This window comes from Prinia subflava, chromosome 3, assembly GCF_021018805.1.
Source record: "Prinia subflava isolate CZ2003 ecotype Zambia chromosome 3, Cam_Psub_1.2, whole genome shotgun sequence".
NCBI classification, from domain to species: domain Eukaryota; kingdom Metazoa; phylum Chordata; class Aves; order Passeriformes; family Cisticolidae; genus Prinia; species Prinia subflava.
The window spans coordinates 27,642,224-27,665,161 of NC_086249.1; the positions used below are offsets into that span (position 1 = coordinate 27,642,224).

The 22,938-nt window shown below is 42.0% G+C and overlaps 1 protein-coding gene across 1 annotated transcript in view; it reads left to right on the forward strand.

The window, feature by feature from the left end:
- The window catches only part of FAT3 (FAT atypical cadherin 3), a 401,226-nt gene that overhangs the window by 175,410 nt on the left and 202,878 nt on the right, over positions 1 to 22,938 (forward strand). Inside the window, exon 3 of the mRNA XM_063394467.1 lies at positions 8,985 to 9,299. Coding sequence (XP_063250537.1) covers positions 8,985 to 9,299 — 315 coding nt within the window. The remainder of the gene's footprint in view (positions 1 to 8,984; positions 9,300 to 22,938) is intronic.

Here is a 22,938-nt window from a genome sequence, read left to right on the forward strand (position 1 = left end):
TTGGTTTGGTTGGGAAGGCTGTGGAAGTGGGCACAAGGCATGCAAGGGGTTTGAAATCCCAGAAGTGCTCAAAAAATAAGGGAGAACCTGCCATTTACTATAGGGACAAACAGACCCAGGGGGAAAAATTACAAATAGAGAGGCTATAACAGTGAAGAGATTTCCCAGTTTGTAATTCATGTGTGGCTGGAAATGCAGTACCCACAACTGCTTTAAAAAAAAGGGAAAAAAAGAGCATAGTCAGTAGAGTGAAATTATACCATCAACTGTTCTTCTGAGTTACATTAGGAATGTATTCCCACAATAGATCTTCTTGCAAGATTTTGTGAAAATTTGAGGTATCTGAATTTTACGTGACACCTGCCACAGCCACAAAATTGCACTTTTTGTTTGTTTTTCTTGCCCCTTTGGCTGAAAACGTGAGCCTGTGCATATCCAGGGAATAGCATAAGTTCACTCAGTACATAGGCATTGTATTTTGCTGTGCCTCTGTTCTCAACACATGGAGCAAGTAGGGAATGGAATATGGCAGCAGTTTAGCCTTCAGTGGGGCTTCATGACTTCTCAGCCTGGTTTTACTGCTCAGTTTTATTGCATTGTCTGGCAGTGATGGAGTGTGTTAAGCTTTGACAGAGGTTATTTATAAATGAGAGGTTCCTTTCCTGTGTTTGTGCTTTTCAAGGCAGTTTGTTTCTTCCAGAGTTGTTCATTCTGTAATTTTCATTTAACCATATAAGATTTTTTTCCCCAAGCAAAAGATATTAAAGCAAGATGAATACGGATAATTCTTTAAATAAGTAGTGGGATGTGATGGAAGACACAAAAATGGTAATAAAGCCTAGTCAGGTAAAAATGTTGGCACATTTTATTTCATTTAATTCATAAGTGAGAGAAGATAGAGAATTTATTTGACTGAGCCACTGGTTCAATGTCTTGATGATATGTTTGGAAAATTGCTCTGAAATTGATGTGTAAGTGACCTTGAAGATGTCATATTTAAGTGATAGCTCATTTTGATGTGAAGTTGTAAGCCGCCCCCCGGCCTCAAATAAAGCAAGCAGAGGAACTCAGCATTGAATTTAAGCCATTTCAAGGTAAAGAGGGAAGAAACTCTGCTCAAAACTCAAAATATAAATAGCTTGTAAGGTCAAGCATTCAATCTGAGATGTGCCTCTATTTTGGTGCCATTAAGGTGCTGCTTCACTGGGAAGTTTGCCCTTGTGGCAGCAGTCCCCCAACTCTGGTGTTAGCCTTGGGACACCTGGGAAGATGTGATCTGACTCTGGAGAAAACTCAGTCCTTATGGTGGGTGGCACTGCCAATTCAGTATGCAACTTTCACCCTTGGAATCACATCATTCCTGTATAAATAGATGGATAGAATATAAATGCTAATGCATTTTTAAATATTACTATATTCATATATGATTATTAAAAAATTAAAATAGATTTTAATTTTTTTTTAGAGGATAGTGGCCAGAGCTGAATTCAACTATTGTCTTTGGTTTGATGAACTTCCCCTCTTCCAGTAGTAAATGAAGTTACTTTTATGTTTTACAGTCTGAGGTGGGGTTGGCCAGAATTCTTGCTCAGGCAGGACACCCTGCCCAGCCTGTCGGTGTCGAGGTCATGCCAGTGTAAGCTGTGCTGATGGGCTGTACCTGATGTAATGGCCCTGAAGGAACACAAGTGCAGCTGCACTTCAGTCACACGAATATCCCTGACTTTGCCTGGGCTGTTGGCTGGCCCAGCACCTCAGAGGAATCACAGAATCATCGAGGTTGGAAAAGACCATCAGCTCCAACCATTAAAAGCTGGGAGTTTCCATATGTACCTGAGCTGGATTTCAGCCCAGCTGGCCATGTTTGGTCTAAGGCATTGCCTGGTGGTGGGTTTCTCTGTGAGCAGGAGTGGTTTACAGCCCCTCTGTGCAGTGATGCTCGCCCACAGCAGCAGCAGTGCTCTCTCCTTTAGGAAAAGCCAACTACTTGAACTTGCCTCTGAAGCAGGTAGTGGCATGTCATGTCCATTAAGCGTTGTAAACTGTACATATTTTACCTACTCACTTATTGCATGCAGATATATTACATTTATAATGTTAAGCACAGTGATTTCTTCTGCCACGATCCTGGCTGGATGTGATGGTCATGATATTGTGTGTAATATCATAGTAAAAGGTTTATTTGCAGACTAAATTAGTGTTATTGGAAACAGCATTGCTGAGGATTGGCTTTCTAATTCTCTTTTGCTGCTGTGGGAACTCAGATGTGATGTTCACCTCAGAAACTGCACTTTGAGGTAATAGTAAATTTGTACATTCAAAACATCAGTAAAAAAAGAGAAAATCAGAAGTTAAACCCTGGACAGGAATGTAACCTGTCTTTCATTGTCTGCCAAGAGTGGTTTACGGTATATGTTTTGTATTTGAACCAGACATAAGAATATTAGGAAGTTGTAGGTATGTATAGCCTCACAAAGTTAATATTGCTTTTGGACTCGTTCCTGGGCATGATGTAATCTCCACTTAAGTCAGTGGAGATTTTTCTTCTTGCTTCAGTAGGAATTGGGTTTGTGTTTTAATATGCAGTAAAGCCTACAAAATTTGTGCAATAAAATAAAAACAGGAGGGCACACTTTGCACAATGGGGGGCCTTAAATGAAGGCGTTGAAATAGCATTTAATCACCAGAGTAAGGAGGCAGATTTTCAAAGCTGCCGGCTGCGAGCAGTGGGGGGGATGAGCCAAAGGTCTCCTTCATGCTCTGGTTGAGTTTGTGGCTGATGTGATACCGCTGCCTGCATTCAGAGCTGACCCTGCTTATTTATGGCTTGAGAAGACTTGAAAAAGGGGTGAATATAATCTATGGTTCATTCTGATTCCCACTGGCTTCGGTGGCCCCAGTCTGGCATTAGTGCTCAGGCTCATGTCTTCCTCATGCTTAAACTGTTTAATCCTTTGGGTTATATTTACAAGTTACCCTTTAATGGAAATAATGAATAAAATATCTCCCCAAATTTGTATGCACTCTGCTTTCATGCACACGGAACTGTTCTATGTGAAGGACCTAAATAAAACAAAACAAAAACAATGGGTTAGGTATAATGTTAGTTTTCTTGAAATCTTAAATATTCTTCCTTAATTGGGTGTGAAATTCCTGTCGACAAAACATGACTTTTTGGTTGATCTTGCATTCACTAGTTTGATGAATAATGGGCTTACAACATTTTTTAAACTTTTCCTGCCTACAATAGCTCTCCACTAAGTGTCCTTCAATAATCACAGCTCTGCTCAGTTGCAAGGAATCTGAATTTGCTCTGACATTTGCATTTATACCCACAAATCTTTCCATGGCTCCCCTGTGCACTGATGTGTGGGGAAAGGATCTAGCCAGATCTTGGGGGGCAGGAGCATGGGTAGACAGATGTAAAGCCTTCCTCTTGGTGCAGCCAGATGAGGTGTGTAAGTTCCTTCTACCCCCTCTGTATTTTAGACAGAAAAAAAATTGAAAAACTCATTATTCAGCTGTTTCCTACTCAAGCTACTTTTATTTATTGCTTTTTTCCCAGCAAGGCAATGTAAACGAGGACCTTTGGCTGACAGCTCGGTGACAACCAAGGTGTTGTGTTTACTGCCAGGAGACTCACAGAGTCTTTGATAAAGGATCATGAATAATTAGTAGCATTTTGGAATCAGTGATTTTTCTATTTCTTCCTTTGAGGGCTGTAACAGTCCCTCAGTACTTTACTGTTAGTTGGCATTCCTGACGGCCTCATTTCTGTCATTTTAATTTGGGGACAAACCAGCTTCTGCTTTGTAGCTGGTTTGCACTGAACCCTTTGTTTGGAAGCTGGAGGAGGGATGGGGGCACTGGAAATGTGTTTTTCTAGCATTTCATGGCAGAAGCTGATATGGCCCTTGGACATATTGAGTGAGTTTGCTGGTGTCCTGGAGTCTGGAGTCAGGAAAATGCGTGCATTACCCTCAGTCCTTCAGTCACCCTGAAGGTTATATATTTTTATAGTGACTTTAACCACTAAACCTTGCATTTGCCCTAGCAAGGAACTGGCTTTGGGTGGGAATGGTGGGCATGTTGCACTCTGGTAGGTGGGAGTATCTGGGAGTGTGTTCCTGTAATGTTGCTTCCATTCTGTGCTGCAGCTTGTGATGAGGGCATGTTCTGCCTTTGCTGCCTCCCACTCCTCCTGCCCACCTTTATGGCCACTTCTGGGCCAGGCTCTGAAAATAAATGGGCCATTCACCTTATCTAACCTTTCCTGATTTCCAGTCTGAGGTGCACATTTGTGCAATTAGCTCATACTCTTGAGACTCTTCTCAGTTGATAGCTGATGTAATATGTCCTCCTGCAAAACCACTGCAGTATTTTGAAAAGGAGAGAACTACGTATTTTTGTATGGCATTTCTGTGTGATAGTTTTAGGAAGAATAGCAGATACTTCCTAGTCAGTTTTCTTTCCCCCTATCTTGTTCATTGTTTGCTGAGGGTATGGCTGCTTCTACTGGCAGCTTCTGTAACGTGAGCTACTGAGTCACTCAGCAAAATCACCTTCTGCATTAGTTTCTGCAGCTAAGCCAATAACTTGGGTAGAAGAATAGGTTCTATTATCTTGTCTCAGTACCAAGGTGCCAAATGATGGGAGATTCTGGCCTGTCCCTGACAAGCAGTTGCTCCTGCCAGATATCGTCCTCGTTGAGTATTTGCACTCTCCTTTTTCTGCCATTGACTTCCAGCCATCAGACCTCAGTTTGCTTTTCTCAGCTAGATTAAAGAGCTTTGTTACTCTCTTTTGACTTTTCCATGCACAGCTTCTTACAGACCACCAAGTTGTCTTTTAATCTTGCCTTGAAAGAACTAAACAGAATTGAACTCTTTTCAATGTTTGTGCTATTGAGGGTATTCATGAAGGATGATCTGACTTTTAGGAGGAACGTATGTGTGTAGCAGATATCCATGGCGATGGGCACCTATGTAAACAGCCAGGCTGACAGCTCCAGTAAACATTCTCTTAAAGAGCTGTGGCAGGTCCATCCATCACACTACCTATATACACAGCACTGTCAAATATGTAAAGTAAACAAACTGGGGGCAAAAAAGAGGTGATGAAGGAAATAATGCTTTTCTCTAATCCCCTTTTGTTTTAAGAGCCTCTCAGGTTTCTCATCATGATAGTAAATACATGACTTTCAGATATTTTTTGGGTGGACCACATCATTTGAAGTGGTCTGGTTACAGATGTACGAATCAGTGGGAAAGAGAAAAATCCAGTTTGCCAATTCTTTATCCACTTTAATAGTTGTTTTTTTTTTTAAACCTTCATCCTTCATAATGCTGTGTCTCATTGTGTCCAATTGCAGGAGCCATACAGAAAACATTATCCCATTATTTTCTCAGGGAAAGAGGGAAAACAAGCCTTAAAGAGAAACAAGCACACAACCTTCGCATTGCTGGCACATTGCCGAGCCCAAGGGCTGCGCTTAATTTACATATAAATGTGCTGAGGATTTTAATCAGCAACTAATGAACTCTGTTGTTATTTTTCACTTAGAGTGGTTGTAATGCACATGGTGTGTGGCAAATTGCATGGGGCATATGTACTCGGAGGAATGCAGTGGCAAGCATATCAGTGGCACTGCTTTTTGGATTGTTGGCTGGTTTTTATCCCTGAGGCTGCCCTGGGCCGCAGGTAGTGCTGGCTCCAGGCCTTCAAGGATACTGCAAAATCAGCCGAGGGCGACATAAAGAGCTGGCTCACAGATGTGTGGTTGGATTTCAGCTGTCTCATGTAAAAACACAGTACTGCCTCCATGGTGTAGCATCCTAGTGGATGAGAACATCTGTTTATCTGTCTTGTTCAGAAATGCATCTGCAAGATCTTGGAACTTCTTGGGTTTTAGTCCCTTTGAAATTTTCATGATTTCTGCTGGTGTTTCTTCTTGGTTTGTTTAGTTCAGGCATCATTGTTTTGTTCACATTTCTCTTTTAATTAGCAAGCAACTGGAAAGAGTGCAACACAAAATCTGTCCAAGAAAAGCCCTTAGAGCTGCTCCCAAAAACCTCTCCTCCCTTCTGCTCACCTGGTTCTGAAAACCAAATTCTGTCTTTCTATAATATCCGTTAATAGCTGTGAGCTTTGAAGTGATGTGTTTTCTGAATTTATTGTGATTTTATCCAAGGATGTTCCCCTCCTTGCTCTCAGCTAAAGTGAGTGAGAGCCTGTCTGTGGACTGCCTAGGGAACATTTTGCAGCTCCTGATGTCAGCTCTGTCAGCCTCTCTGCATTCATGCCATAGTGATGAAGAAGCAGTGTTGATGACCAAATATAATAATTAGTCTTAAGGGTTAATGCCTCATATGAAGCTGGCATTTGATTTCCCTCTGGAAGGATGTCATCCACAGCTGTGTGGAGTGCTCCATTAAATATTTGGGCAGGCTTTGCATACCTGTGGGTGCTACCTTTATATCCATATGTAGGTGTACAGCAAGGAGGCATTTTGTGGAGAACATTCAAGAGCATGGTAGGAAGGTATTCCCAGGATGATGGAAGGATTTCCATGTGGAAAACCTGAAAATGAACAAAAGCCTTCTTACTTATCAAGCTGCTGAGTGGTGTTGATGGGTGAAATGACAAGATGTATTGATGAAAAGGAATTAATTGTATCTGGGACCTTTTAATAAATCAAAAGTAAAAGTAAGAACCAGTGTAGCAGACCTGTTGGCAGTGGCTAATGCTTGTTCAATGATCCTTCCCTTCTGAAATACAGAAATGAAAAGTAACTGTTGCCAGGAGTTATAAAATGAAGGAATGACTCAGAAGATGGATTTATTATCACCTCAATATCGGTGAAATTCAGCTTCATAAACATAGGTTAATCTGCTAAAACCTTCTGTGCTCTCACTGTGGGAGAACCCTATTTATTTCAAATTTTGTTTAAAGATGTAAAATAATTCTTCTTGTATTCTGAATAAATCACCATCTCTAGTATCACTAATATTCATCTTTTTTCTCCTCGTTCTTTCCTATGTGGATTTATTTTATTTATTTATTTCTATGGGTTGTTATGGGCTCTTCTCATCCCTGCAGTGTAATTTCTCTTCTGGACTTGCAGGCTTTTATCATCACAGTTCACCATATATTTCACCCATGTTTCTGCAGAAACTCATTACATAGCACAGGCTGCTGCCAACAAGAATATTTAGAATACACTCTGCCTTTGTCCTCCAGTGCTGCCCTGCTCACCTGGGGTGGGTGAATAATACATCTGACGGAGAAGGACATGGATCTGAGGCTACCACCAAATGACCTGAGCCCATACATGACCAGAGTCAGTGCTGCTCCTTTCCCCTTCCTCTCTTACACGGATGATCAAATGTTAGGAGCATACTTGTCAGTTCAAACTAGCATCAAAAGACATAAAAATCCAAAACTTAAAAAAAAATTGTAGTATTAAAAAAAAGAAAGTGTCTTATAAGACAAGAGCAAATACATGTGGCATCTCTGCAACTGTGTCGTTGGGTTCTGTCCTGCCTTGAAAACTTTACTAAGACTGCAAACTGTCATGGAAACAGAGCAGTCAGATCCTTAAAAAAAACCCCAAAGCCAAGAAGACACACATATCTTTTGTTAGTGCTGGCCTTAGAGCAGCTTTGTCCTCAATTATAATCTGATCATTTTTTTTAAATAGCATCAAACACATCTGGGACTAAATTCAGGCTTCTTGTGTTCCTGTTTTTCCTGCAATTTCTCCATAATTTTCCATCTAATAATGACAGGATTTGATGGTTTGCAAACTGTTCTTTTGAGTATTGCTTAAGCTTGAGATCCACTACATTAGTGTGTCTCTCAAGATTTAAAAGTGCTCTATTAGGAGATGAAAATGTTCTTGATATGCATGTCATAGTGATGAGGAAGTGCATTTGCTTATTTTGATGCTGGTGTGATTTTGTGTGGTACTGGTGTATTTGGTCCTGTGTGCACTCATGTTCAGTGCTTAAGCCAGTGAAGGTTTAGACTGCGCCAATACAAGCAAGTCTTGGAGCGGCAGAGTTTCTGCTGTATCACAGAATCACAGAATCACAGAATGGTTTGGTTTAGAGGGGACCTGAAGGGTCATCTGGTTCCAACCAGATACAAACCAGGTGTTCAAGTCAGGGGGAGGATGGCTTTCTAAAGCACTTCAGGCAGAAAGGAGGTGGTGGAAGCCCTTCATGGCAGGGCTGTTCAGGCACGGCCCGGTACTTTGATCCCTCTTTGTGGCTCTGTTATACACAGAGGCACTTTCTCTTTTGTTTCTTAGGACCAGGTGAAAAACCAGCAGATGTTTTCTTATACCAGTAGATAAAGTGGCCAAGCCTTTCCTTGCTCTGTTATAAAAGAGGATGTATTTGTTGTCTAAGGGCTACTGTGTGAGCTTTTGATTGTTTGTTATACAGGATTTTGGCATTGTGCAATAAGTGAGCTCAATTTTAAATTTACGGTCTATTTTCTGAGCTTGGATGGATTCATTTTAAATTGCCTCCTAGGTTTTCTTCTTTTGCAAGGGTACAGACAGGAGCTAGAAAAGAAAAGTCACTTTTTTGGTGCAATTCATTGTCAGTGGTTGTATCCCTCCCTACCAAGGTTCATACAAGTTTGCATCACAAAGCAGAAAATGATGGTGTTTCTTCTGTTACTCTGCCAGCTGCAGTTCAAGCAAAGAAATGGCTGTGGCATTTGGGCATGTATGCAGAGCCATCCTTGAACCTTCCCTCTCACGCAATTTCTTGTGACAAAGGATTGAGATGTTGAGCTGGATTCACAAAATTTCTAAGCTCAGGGTTCTGTTTTCATTTGTTGCGCAACTTGAATTTTTCTACGGGTGGAGCCTTTGTTATATGCTGAACACATTTCTGTAGTACAGCCATATGAAAATAGATGTAATGTCTTATTGATCCTATTCCTTACATCTTCTGCTTGCTGTTTTTCTGCAGGAGTTATCTACACAGCAGATATTCTTGACCGGGAGACGACCAAATCCTACTGGTTGACGGTGTATGCGACTGATCATGGTGTTGTCCCACTCTACACTACCATCGAAGTCTACATTGAAGTGGAGGACGTGAATGACAATGCCCCTCTCACCTCTGAGCCTATCTACTACCCAGTGGTCATGGAAAACTCCCCAAAGGATGTATCTGTCATTCAGATCCAAGCCCAGGACCCTGACTCCAGCACTGATGAAAAACTGACTTACCGGATTACAAGTGGAAATCCCCAGAACTTCTTTGTAATCAATCCCAAAACAGGTAACAAAACCCTGTTGGCTCAGGGCGGTGGGAAAATGTGATTTACATATTTATCAGCCTTCACCCCTTCAGGGTGCACTGGTTTGCTTTCCAAAGCTCTGCTTTCTGGTTGCTTATGTGACTAACGCGTCTTGCACGTGTTTGAAGCGTTCTGCTTTGCATCAGTGCGCGAATGCGCTGCGGATGTGCTGCTGCAGCAATCACTCTGCCCTGGGTCACTGAATCGCTGCTGGCTGTTGCCTCTTCCCTGCATCTGCAGGGATGAGACTTTGCTGCACTGAGTCTGCAGAGCAGTGCTAGGAAGCAGATTGAAACTGGTTCGGGTTACAGAGCACTGTTTCATCCTTGGTGAGCTGGTGTAGCACCATTGAAATGAGTGATATGGTGGCTGTCCAGCACATGTAATAAGGTTCCACATTAAAGTAGGTGGATTTAATTTCTACAACTTTCTGTATACTGTCTTTATATAAAAGACAGTTCAGATGACCTAAACATCCCTCTGGCATTTAAAATAAATCCATGTGTTTGCACTGATTTATGACAGCTGGGGAGGTAGCCTGTGGGTGCAGGGTGGCAGAGATGGCCATTGTTTTAAGTTAAAATACTGTTGTTAGCTGGCAGTGGAGCATGGCAGCCATGCAGAGCAGCTCTGCACAGGTCTGTACCCTAGGTGCCTTTGCTGAATGAGGCTGATAAAGAAATTGCCCCAGGAGATGTGGCCTGAGGTTGTGGATACTCTGCTGGGTGCCTACCTGTGCTTGGCAGCTGGTGTTCCTCACTCCAGCATGCACCAGCTTTGCTCACTCACTGGGCTTGTGGGAACCCTCCAGCATCAGCTGCAGCTGGAGAGTCGAGGGGAACTTTCAGAGCAATGTGCTGATCTCTATGAAGATAGTTCAGAGAATTCGCACGGTGCTCCTGCTTGTTTTCATGCTCCTAGTTTTGTTCTGGGGTTTTGTGGGGGGTTTTTTAAAGTTTATTTATATCTTCTGCAAATTTCTAAACAGCTGAAAAACTAGAAGGCTTAGACATGAGAGGGAACATTTTTAATTTTGTTTATGGAAATGATGTTCACTAAACAGGTTTTCAACATTTGGTTGGGCAATCCTACTGCAATGTGTGACATAAGAAGGGGTCAGGATCTTCTCAGGCGTAAGCCCAGGTGAAGAATTATGGAGAATGTATTATAATCACTGTTCAATCTGCTGAGCCCTACGGCACATATCTCACTTATTTTTAACACTTGGAATGGTCGAAGATGCTCTTCCATCTGCATCCCTTCTCCCCCTCCCCACCCCAGAAATCCCATCTGGGCAAAGTAGCAGAGTTAGGACTCACAGTGTTTAATGCCTGTGCTTCCCTCCCATCGGCTCCTCCGGCAGAGCAATCTGCTCAGCACAGCCCTGCTTATCTGCCAGGGTGAGCCGGTGACAAGGACAGGAGCCGGGCACGTGGCAGCCCTGCAGCACCCTAGCTTAGTGGCACAGCCCTGTGGGTTTGCTCTTTGTCCCTCTGGAGAGCAGGCAGGATACTTTTCCCTAACAGTGAGATCTTATTCTCACAGTTAACACTGACAGTGGTTAGTCTTCATTTGCACTGTGGAAATTGCTGTGTGAGAACTTAAAGGCTTCAGGATGAGTAACTTTGTTGCTTGGGCAACTCCCAAAGGGTCCTCCTTACACTCAGTGAGCATCCTTGCTAGTGACTGGCTATGATATGTCATAGAGAGGATAAATCATCCCCTTCTATCCAATTCAGTGCCAAACACAGAGCAGTGAGGACTGGGCAAGGTGGCCCCTTTGAGTTTGTTTTGAAAACAATGAGGCTGATAGGGAGTGTGTGTGCAGAGATCCCTTTTCCCAAAGGGGAGCGCCAGGCCTTGACATCAGAAGGCTTTCTCCTGATGGGATGCTGATGTCCGAGAAATAAAAGCATAATGGATTTTCCTAGAGAGTGCCCCTGGGGGTCTCTGGCAAGGCTCCTTTCAGCCGCCTCCCTGCAGCGCGCTAGTTTTCTCTGAGACAGTAATTTACACTCCAGTTGTTTTGTACAGGAGGCTTCTGCACACACACAAGAGGTTCGTAGCCTGCCAGCCCCGTACCCTTGCTGGGATTCAGCACAGCAGTAGCTCACGTAGAGCATTGCACAGCAGCCCTAAATGCGACAGCATGCTGTATAATCAAGATGAAAGGGTTTAATGTGAACCCAAATATGCTGCGATTGCTGCATACGTGGGCTGAATGAGCATGCTCCTGCTGTCGGGGGAGAACAGTCATTTGAGAAAGGGGATCTTTTATTTTCTGTGTCACTTTGGAGGTTTAAACACTGCCAGCAAACTGACATCTTACTCCTGTGAGTAATCCACTGCTGAGAGTCAATGTGAAGGCAGCATCCTGCATTTTTTACATCTTTTGGTGGGAAGCAGCAGAAGAGATGGGGAGTTTGCTGGAGCACAGGGATGTTCTCAGCTGTCTCTGGAGGTCAGCAGTGACCGTGTTTGCCTTCCTCTGGGGCTCACTTTCAGCTACCATGTAGCTCATGCAGGTTTCTGGAGGCACATGGACCACTACGTGTCTGATCAAGCAGGGACACAGGGAGTACAGGTTTTGTTCCTGGTTCTAATTCAGGATTGTAATTGCAGCCAATTCTTACACTCCTGATTGATTATCTGGATAGCAGAAGCAACATTACTCCTTGTATGCCATATCTGTAGATAGAAGAAACCTCTCAATAGACAAGTTGTCACTTCCTACATTTTTATAGACTGGCACAGCTCGCTGTGGCTATTTTAGGCAGTCAAACTGCAAATGTATCTCGTGATGTGGATCTGTTTGAGGGCAGGCTTCAGACCTTTCAGGATTATCACCTGCAGTTTGCCCTGCGGTTTTAGAAAGATGAAGAGTTGCTCCTGCAGGAATGAAGAGCTGCTAAAAAGCTGCTGATAGCAAGATTTGAGCACTGAAGTCACCCTGGGCAGCTCATACTCTCTCTGGGGGCTGACTCTGCTGCGGGGGCACAAGTACATGGTGGCACGGGGCCTCCTCTTCGGGCTTGGGGTTTATATGGGTGCTCCAGGGAACAGGACAGGAACATGAGCAGCCCGCCCATGTGTGTCAGGATTGGAAAGGCAGTGTGGGCTCCCTCCCATGAAGGCCTTGTTTTTTTCTCACCTTGATATTTTTATTAAAAGACAGCCAAGCATCAGTTTGCGCCTTGGTACGCACTTTTATCTCGTGAGCTGATATTCATAGGTACAAGTACTAAGTGAATAATGTAGCACATGAGCACGTGTGAAACCATAAATCATTCACACTGGAGAACAAGGCAGCCTTGTTCTGCTAACCGGTGGACACTGAAGCCTAAGTGTAGCAGGTCCAAGCGAGCAAGCTGGGATTTTCCTTTATAGTGGGCAAGAGGAATATATTGCAAAGCATAGTTTTGTGAGGGGAGTAGGAAACATGTTTTTCAAAAAGTTGAGGTGGCTCTAGGGGTGATGTGACTACAGGGAAAGGCATTCCCCTGGGCATTTGTTTCCCAGCTGTGTATACATGTAGCAGCAAGGGAGGCATTCCTGGAGCTCAGCATCTTCAGCAGCTGCAAGTCAGCCTAAACTCTGGTGTGGCTTCTGGGAGAGGCAGGTCTTTTCCTCATAGCTTGACTTTTGTGCTGGGGAGGGCTCAGGGTCACGGGGCTCTGCTGGTTTGTGGGTGGTGTGGGATGGGGATGAGGGCAGAGCTGCTGCCGAGGAGGCTGGGCTGACCAGCTCCCAGGAGTGCCACATTCAGCCCGAGCCAAGTCAGTCACTCTGGGGTGGAGGCATGTGGAAGAAGGTAAATAAAACAGAAGATGGAGTTAATAAAAAAAATTGATTGATCAGAGCTGTAAAATTCTTATTTTTATTTCATGTATATGGGTCTTAATTTCATAGCACAGAGGTAATTTACTGCATTGATTTATTATGTTTCTGTGGTCTAGAAAAAACAAATTTTAATTCAAACCATTACACTATTTTGTTTGGTGTTAACATATTTTGAACAAACTCAGTAAGCTTCTTTTCAGTCTTACGTAGATTACTTAAGATATTCTTTAACTAACTCATCAACAGACCAAATTTCACTCTTGTGCACATTGTTAGTAATTAATTTAATATAAAATTCTTCTTGTGTGTCTGGCAAATCTGCTTACACCTTGCTTAGCCTTTTGCTGTTTAAACAGAGGCTGAGGCCTGGCACCCCTGAAATGGTATTTGCTGCAGTGGCTGAGGCAGAATGTAGTAGTATGTTTAGAAATGGTGCATGTAGGTCAGTACATCTTTCCAGAGCAGCAATACTCTGTCTCTGGAAATTGTCTCTGAACTGTCACATCTGCACCTAGATTTGGGAAGACTGGGTATTTCCACGCTGAAGGAGTATTAATATTTATATAAACTAATATGGGGTTAGTGAGTGTCAGAATTTAATTGGTACGAATGCCACTCTTCTCAGTAGGCTGAGCTTTGCTTTCTTTTGCACTCACAAAGCCAGCTGGCATAGAATCCTGCTGGGTCTGAAAGCCACATTTGCTCTGCCCTACTAAAATAGTGCCTCGCCCTCCTGTCATACATCCTGATTTTTATAGCTGCTTTTCTTTGGCTTGTCCTGAGAAATCCCCTCATGTCTTTGCTCTCACTGACTGAGACAAATCCAGTGGTTTGCTGCTGCTCCACATCCCGATGGCTGCCAACAGTGCAGATGCTGGGTATCGAGTGCCTCTTTTCAGCCCAGAAATCATAGAATCATGGACTGGCTTGGATTGGAAGGGGCATTAAAGACCATCTAGTTCCAACACCTGTGCCATGGGCGGGCACATCTTCCACTCAGAAGCCCGTACAGCCTGGCCATGAACGTTTCCAGAAATGGAGCTGGGGTTATCCCTTTATCACACTTAAATAGTAGAACTACTGTTAGAGCAGACCTTGAGGAGGGGATTGCTCTGGGCAGCTCTGGAGGGTTTCCCAGTGGTTGTGGAGGGTTTCAAGGTTTCTCTGCCTGTTCTTGTGGTCAAGGACCACTCACTTGTCCTGCCTCCTCCATGCTGCTGCTAAACTCTTAATAAACTTCCTCTGAAATAAGATCTTTTCTATCTTGTAAATGAAGGTCGATAGGATTTTTTTGGTTTTTTAGTCTAACCTACAGTCTTTCTCCAGAGTGTGTTTTAGGTGCTTTAGTGATCAAAGTAGAAAATGTGGTTTGAATTTTGATGGCATTACAGGTCAGCTTCCTCCCACTTGGGTGCTCCTTCTGAAGGGTGTCTCCCTCATGTGTGTTGGCCATGGAGCCATTTTGGGCAGCTTGTGTGTATGATGAAAATTAGCTCTGCAGATCATGTCATAGCATGAATAGCTCAATGCTGTTCAGCCTGTAAGTATCGTTGCCCTGTCCAAGAACAGAAGGGACCTTGCAAAGGAAAAAGACATTGATTATGGGGCTCTCCAGTCAATGGTGAATTTGAGGAGTTGGTCTCCCTTTCCTTCTGTACTCTTTAACTGTTTGTGCAAATGCTGAGTTCACCAACAGTTGTAGAGTCCAGCCTGATATATCCATCACTGATGTGACCACAACTAATCCAGATTTTTACAATGTAATTCCCCTACCACATTAGCTGGCTTCCATTCTCTGTAATTTATGTTGTATCAACACAAGCTAAATGATCTACTTTCTTTGCTTTCACTTCTCTATTATTTAAAAGTGTGGCTCTTAATGACTTCTTTGTAATACACTCACTGTTAAAAATTGAGCTTTGGAGCATTTTAAAAGCTTTAATTTCTGCTTTGGCATGGCTTATTCTTTACTAGACACCATATTTCCAGTGGTTTGAGCCCAGGGTTAAAAGCTGGAAAATCAAAGGACCATGAATGTTGGAGTTGTGTGCCTAATCACAGTTGGACCTTTAAGTGTGCTAGGCACTGTACAGCATATTAGCCAAAGTTCCTGCATTAAGGATTTTGTCATAATAATAATAATAGTAATAATTAGGAAAAAAGAGGAGAAGAAAAAAAAACAGGGAGGAGGATGTAAATCAAGTCCATCTGCTTGCCAGGGCACGTTAATTCCCCAGAGTAAATTTTCAATTAGATCCTGAGTTGCAGCATAGCAGGGACACAGACTCGTCTTTTGACTTTGAGTGAGTCACCACACGTCTTCTCTTTTTTTTTTTTCTTTTTTTTTTCTTCTTTTGTTTTGTTTTGTTGTTGTTTTGTTTTGTTTTGGTTTTTTTTGGTTTTGTGTAAGTGGAAATATTTTCTTACCTTGTGTGATTGTCCTGTAAATTAATTTACACTAGACAGGTTGCAGATCAGATATGCTCTGGAAATGCAAGCTAACGATTTTTCAGGCATCTTGGCATTAATAGATGTGCATTCAGTCATGTATTCATAAGCATGGGGAAAAAAAGAAAAGGAAAAAAAAAAAAAAGGCATCACTTCCAAAATGGTTGGATGCAGAGGAATATAAAACAATTTTTGACTAAGTAAGTATTTTCTAATGGTCAGACCATTAGTTCCACTGAAAATGACAAAATTTGTCAGCCAGCATGTCTCTTCCCTCCTTCCTTCCTCCCTGGCAGTGATTTCCTTCTCTCCTTTCCTTCTCTTTCTGTATCTGTTATCTGTGGAGAGGATAAAGGTGTGAGCTGTGTCATCTCAGTTACAGCTACAGTAATGCTGCTATTAATAAAATCATAAATCAAATTTTATCATTTCTCTTGAACGGGCATGATTTCTGCTAGCAGTGGGGTTTTATTCATGAAGCACTGAATACAGTTGAGATTGCTGGATGTCTCTGGTATCGAGTGCCTCTTTTCAAACGGCATTTAAAGATACAATATTTGTTATAAATGCCATTTCTTTGTAATCACCAGATTTATAATTGGCTTATAGAAATTTTAGCCTTTCTTTAAGATCTCCATGATTTCTTTACACCTATTTCACAGTAAGAAGTTTGCAGAGTATTTCTGTTGCCTTGACTGGACAATTATGTCCTCACTTAGTCAATGCAGCACTAGTTTTAAATCTGAACTCCCCATTTGCTTCAGTAGAGACTTATGTCTGAAGGGCATAAACATGGCAAGGGCCAGTGGGACAGAGTTTTTCTGATGGAAGAAGTTGCTGCCCAATAACCAGATATCTCCCTTCTTTCCTGTTGCAGCACCAATTCTGGAACAGCAGCAACTTTGCCACTGATTTCATGAATCTGCATTGTTGTGCATTACATCAATCATTTATTATTTTTAAAAACATCAGCAGAGCATATCTTCTGCCTATTCAGAAGTAACTTTGTCTAACAACTTGAGCTGTGAAACTCATTTTTCTACCGTGTCTGTCAGTTCAGTTACTCTATTCATAAATTTCCAGAAGTCATGGCTAGGCAGAACTGTTCAAGAAATCAAGTGTCTTTTTAACAGGCTGTGCTGTTCCTTCACTAATTTTTAGTTAGGGCTGTTCCATTCATTTCCAGGTAGCCAAATTCTCTTATTAGAATTATCAATGGCAGAAGCATAGTTGAGCTTACTGGGTGAAATTGTACCACAAGTATGAGTAACAGCCCTGTTAAATGTATGCTCAATGCATTTGCTATGGATACGTGTCATATCCTGCCATATATTATGATGATAACATCAGCAATGTCCCTGCATTACACTAATTGCTTGTGGTCCAAGTCTGAGCTCTGGAAGGAGGAATTAGGTTGGGGAGCTAGGGTTGCTGAGGTGTGGAGCCTGTGAGTGTGGCATTCATGCAGGGGCAGGGTCTGGAGAGAGAGCTGCCAGGGAGGAAAATAAAGCTGTGATGTTAGCCCAGAGGAGGTGAAAGCTTGGGACAAGGGTTATTGACAGGAAAGGAAAATTCTCCTTTTTTTATTTCCTACTGCTTTTTAATCAGTCAAGTAACTTGTGTTTATCTTTTGCTCAACAGTCAAAGTTACTACTGGTGTCTGTGATGTTGGATGCTGCAAATCCCAAGCAGACAATATTAAACCAGCTTTTTCCCCTTTAGCTCAGGTGCAGTAAATACAGTCATCCTGTTGTCTTAGAACAGGCACTTTTTGTGGCTTGAATAGTGTCTCACCTCGTGTGAGCAAATTCTAAAATCTCTTCGTGGACTGGAAGTTAGAGGCAAGGAATGTAGTTCTGGTTTACTCTTAGTTAACATCCGATCCTTGGTACAAACGGTGATATTTCCTCTTTGGAGAATTAGATTGACCTGTGCTGCATGTGGGTATTAAAAAAAATAACAAGGCTCGGAAATTGAAATAAAAAGAGAAGGCAACTGGGAAGGCAGGTGTGTTTGCATAAGCAATAACGATGTCAGTAATCACCAACTATTAATTTTTCTTTGTCTTCCATCACACTGGAGGTTGTGTCAGCACCTCTTAAACCCCCAAAGTCTCTTGACCTCACAGTTCAGCTAAACTAGTCTGTTCAAAAATTAATCTTACACAGTAGATTGTGTTATTTTCCCCTTTTTTTCTGACTGTTTCCATCAGAGTTACGCTGTTATAAGCAAAGATAATTATTTTCTGTGAAATTACTCTCCCCTCCTTTCCCCTTCCCTTATGTTAATGAGAGTGTTTTTCGTTTGCGGGGAAGACTGACACAACTTCTTTGAAATTAGTAGTGTTGTTGCCAGTTAAGTATGTGACCTTATCTGTGTAATTGTGCAGATCGTGCTGCCATATGTCTACATGCACAGAGCTTAATTTAACCGGAGACATACATGTGTAAAAATAAAGCAGTATCTGGGGGTTAAATATCAGAAGAGCCCCCTAATCACAGCTTTCACATTATACAGCTTTCTACAGAGCTTGAAGAGCTCAGAAGTTAAATCTTTAAAAAATACTCTTTTCATGGGACCATGCTCTTGTAACCTTGTTTTTACACTGATCGTTACGTGTATTCTACTCTGCTTCTACTTCCTTGCTTGTTTTTGCTTGGTTTCTCCCCCTGTGTTAGCTGAGTCCTTCATGCTGTTTGATAACATAGAATAGGACCATTTTTAATTTTTTACAAGCAGGGAACTGATGCAAAGGAAGCAGCTAACACATCCAATGCCAGCAGTAAAAATTAGGTCTTAATTTGCCTTCAAAGCCAATAGCCACATGTAATGCAAAGCCTTATGGCATGGGTCCAGCCCATCCTACCTTGCTAAATGCAAGGCAACCCCAGCACCAGTTTTTTCTACCACGTGTACAGAACTTACTGGGCATGTTGGAGGCCTGGCAGAATCTATTTCCTATCCTATTTCCAGCTAGCCCCCCATTTCCCGTCCCTGCCTTTCAGTCCTTCCTCACCTCTCTTTCTCTCTTGCCCAAAAGCAAGCCTGGGTTGCCCACAGGAGAGAAAGAATTACAGTTTGCACAGGGACAAGGAGTCTCAGGTGGCTCTGTTGGAACTCGGGCATATAAGGGCAGAGCTGACTGATATCTTTTGAGTGGATGAAGCCACCCCCTTCTCCATCAGCCTAATGCAGGCACAAACCTAGACGTTCATGGCGGTGCTGTCATGGAGCAGGGAAGCAAACCCAGAGCACTCCAGTCTCCCACTACCCCAATAATCATGTTCTTTCTTTCTCGTTACTGCATTTGCTTGTACTTTCTGTGCAGGAATGTTTCCTCGTGGCTTCCTCTGTATATGAGTCAATGTCATGACATACTGTGGGTTTGTTGCCTTCTAAGAGAAATTTAATGTTTGTGTCAGATGAGTTGCGTGCAAGGAATCTGTGCTGCAGTGATCTATTTATATGGTAATTAGCAAGTAGCTTTGCAGCTCTTAAAGGGATTTGGTTTGAAAACTAAGTATTATTTCCTGAATTTTAACTTACCAACAATGTATGAGCAGCAGCGCACGTGAACTTTTTTTTTTGTGTAGCCACAATACCCAAAAGATAAATCTAAGTCTGCACCACAAGAGAATATTTTGGCTATAATTAGTTTTGCTCCATTCACCATATGCTTATATTTTCTGACCTTCATTTTATTCACAGACTCTATGTAATAAAATGTGCAGTATTAAAAGAAAAGTTGCTTAAAGAAGCTCAAGTGCTTGTGGTGCTACATCTTCAGCTGAATTATGTGGTTTGGGCCACCTGAGAATTTGACCGTCTTATCCTTAAGAAGTTATTGTTATGGAAAGATGCTGTCACTGCTCAAAGATACTGAAGTTATTTTTGGTAATAGAAGATTGAGATGAGGTTTTCTCAAATCTTAGAAGAAATGCTGTAAGCTCAATCGGATAGATCCTTTAGGAAATTCAAACAGGGATGAAGAATCTTCTCTTTGTCCTTATTCTGTGTTTGAGGCAATTCTTGAGACACAACCTGGGAATGCACTGCAAATGACGCAAAGAATAATTGCTGCTAAATTTAGTTTATCGAGTAGGTGTGAATTAGATTAATTAAAGAGCGAATAAACACACACACAAAATTACCTAAAGTAGCTGCATGGATGGAAAAATGTTAAGACTGTATTAACGGCTCAGATATGCTTGATGCTGAGATATTCTTCATGTGAGTCTGTAATTTCTTAGGGGATTTCTCTCAGGTTTTTTATTTCTTTCTTCTAACACTTAATGTAATCCAAACTGATTAAGGGAATGCTGTGCATTAAAGGGAGGAAAAATAAGGCAAACAAACACGTGCTTAAGAATTAACTCGAGTAGTCCATTGGGTGAGCTGCAGCTTCGACTCAGGATGTCTGTGCCCTGCATTTGTATGTGTGAAAACCCCTCGGCTTGGGTTGGATTCACTTGCAGAGGACAGAGTCCTTTAAGAAGGATGCACAGCTCAGCATCAGAGAAGCAAATAGGCAGGATTTGGATACAGTCCTTGTCTGGTCAGCTGCAGGGGGGGCTTCATGCCTCACTCCCAAGCTTAGCCCTAATCTGTCGGTGCATCTCTCCTTCTGCAACATGACGTTCAGCAGGGAGGATCTCAAGGACTTTTTGTTGTATTCAGTCTGCAGGTGGAAGTTTCATATCCACCTCCAAAACTTCTGTCTCTACTTTCGGCTTGAAGTCATCGCGCAAAATAGCTGGGATTTTATGAACACCCTGCAAGGCATTAGCCTAACCTCTTTACCAGGCTGCCTTATTAACAGCAGAAGTGCAGCACTGAGAATGTAATTAAGATTTAATGGGCGGACAGAAATTTCAGAGAAGAAAAGATTTCTATGTAGAGAGAAATTATTTTTGCTTATAAAGAAACATGAGGAAAGGAGATGAAAATATGAAGAAAGGAATACATGTTTTGTTAAAGGGGCTGTATAAACACAGTTGCATGACATAGAAAATACTGCATGTCCAAAACTATTTCACCCATCTATGTGTAGGGACTTAGCTTTTGTCATCATGAAAGCTCATCCCCACCTCCAACAGTTCCTTAGGGTAAAAAAAAAAAAAACAACCCAGAACCATATACTCCAGATACCTTAATTTCTGAGCATTGAGTCCTACAAGAAAAGTAATAAGGATTGTGGGGGTTTGGGTTGGGTTAAGTTTTGTGGTTTTGTTTCTTGTTTGGTATTTTTTTGCACAAGTGTGTGTTTTTTCTGGATTTTCTTTAGCACTTGTATATCAATTATTTAGTAATTAAAAATAATTCCTAGCTAAGAACTCAGTCAGGAAAAGCAAAACCTGTGCTGCCTTTTGGTAAGCCGAAACGGTGGCTTTATTTTTTATTTTTTAATATTTATTTGCAATATTGTGGCACCTTTGTAGCTGCAGCCGCGAGGCAGCACCCTGCCGTGCTTGGCAGGGTAAGTGGAGTAAAAGATGGTTCTACACGGAAAAAGCTCGCAGTTTAGGGGGAGCCTGAGACAACAGATGGGGAAAAGCAGATGGAGATGCGTCAGAAAAACCAAGGCGGTATTGATCAGTGCTAAGTTTGTTGCTGGGCACTCTGGGCGTGCGGAGGAGTGGGACCAGGCTTTCAGAGAGCGGAGCAGGGGCAGTTTGGAGACGTGCTGGAGAGGTGTGAGGTGCCCTGGTGGGCTTCGTCCTGGGCTGCAGCTCCCAGCCTCTTGCAGAGCTTGCCGGGAGGGGCTGCAAGGGACTGGCTCCGAGTAGGATTCAGGGATAAATATATTTTCTGCATCTGTATCTGTGGAAAGATTTCCCTCCTTCTCCCTGAGGTGTGTATATATAGACACAACTTTTAATTATTTTTCTTCCAAAATTTAAAACAAATTGCAAAGGGTTGGTTCTGGTGGGTATCAGTTTTGGTGCTGCTTTTTTTTTTTCTTCTTTTTTTTTTTTTTTTTTTTTTTTTTTTTTTTTTTTTCCCTTCTTCTTTCTTTTTTGTTTTTTTGTAATATTTGGGGTTTTTTTGCAATTTTAATTGAAGGATTTTTCAGCAAAAAAAATTCAAAGTGGATTTTTTTTAATTGGAAAGTTTGGAGATCTTTCTTGTTCTTTTTCCATTTTCATGAGAAAAGAAAGACAGTGGCAGTCATACAAGAGAAGGGCTTAACTGCCCTTTGTGTGGGACATGAGGGCAGAGTCTCCTGGAAAGGCTGAAGTTTTCAAACATGATGTCCAGCTGTGCTCCTGAAAGGTGAAATTCCTTTATAGTCTGGAAAAGCTGGCTACTGTCCTCACCACAGTTAAAACATAAAATACCTAATGGAGCACCCCCATCCCTTCCTCCTGCACTGGAGATCCAGGGGTTTTGGAGCAGGGATTTATAGAGGCATTTGCCATCCACAGCCAGGGTAGGATACAGGAAGGTCTCTGAATACTTGATTTCTCATTGGTAATGATGTGCATGTAGACAGGTGTACCAGAGTAAAAATCCTTTTTCTTCACCTGTCTACCTGTGTGGCAGATGGACTCAATGTTAAATGACAGAGTCAGACATTTAGAGCGAGATTCTCATCTCTTTTCAAGCATGACTGGATCCTTTGTCAATCCATCTCCTTAAAAGGATCACATCACTGTTCTCAAAAGTTCTCAAGTGCCCTTTTCAAACCTAAAATTTGCACTACCATGCCATGGGGAGCTGAAGAATTTCAGTCTGTGTAATTTGTCAAGAAAAATTGAAGAGGTTGTGGCTTCATAGTTTGTGTGTGCCTTTATGGGGACAGGATTTCTGAAAAAGGTTTTCTTTCATCTAACAGATAAAAGTCACACAAGGCAGTGAAGTTAGAGAAATTCAGACTAAAAAGAGTCCTAGTTTTCTGGCTCAGGATAGTTGTAGCTGCAAAGGTGCTCTTCCAAGGTTATGGTCCAGACAGAGAGACCAAGTGGCAAAATTCCCTGAGCATTATTATCCAGGAGCACAAAACAGATGATCTGATCTGGACTAAAAACCTATTAGTGCATAATGAACACAGTTTAAGCCAAAAATTAACATAGCAGTAGAGGGGCTTTATGGAACAGCTCTGTTTTGCACAAAAAGCTAGGAGGAGAAACCATGTCTCTTCTGGGAATGAATAATATATATTCAAATGCAGTGTGTGCCATGTTTTTCTCCTCTGGGCTTCTTGAATACCATTATTGCTGTGAAATGTTATAAATAAATCAACAAAATAAAAAATTTGTTATATATTTTCCTATATTGATTCTAACAGGATAAAAATAAGAAAACATTAACACCAACTTCCCTCACATAAGA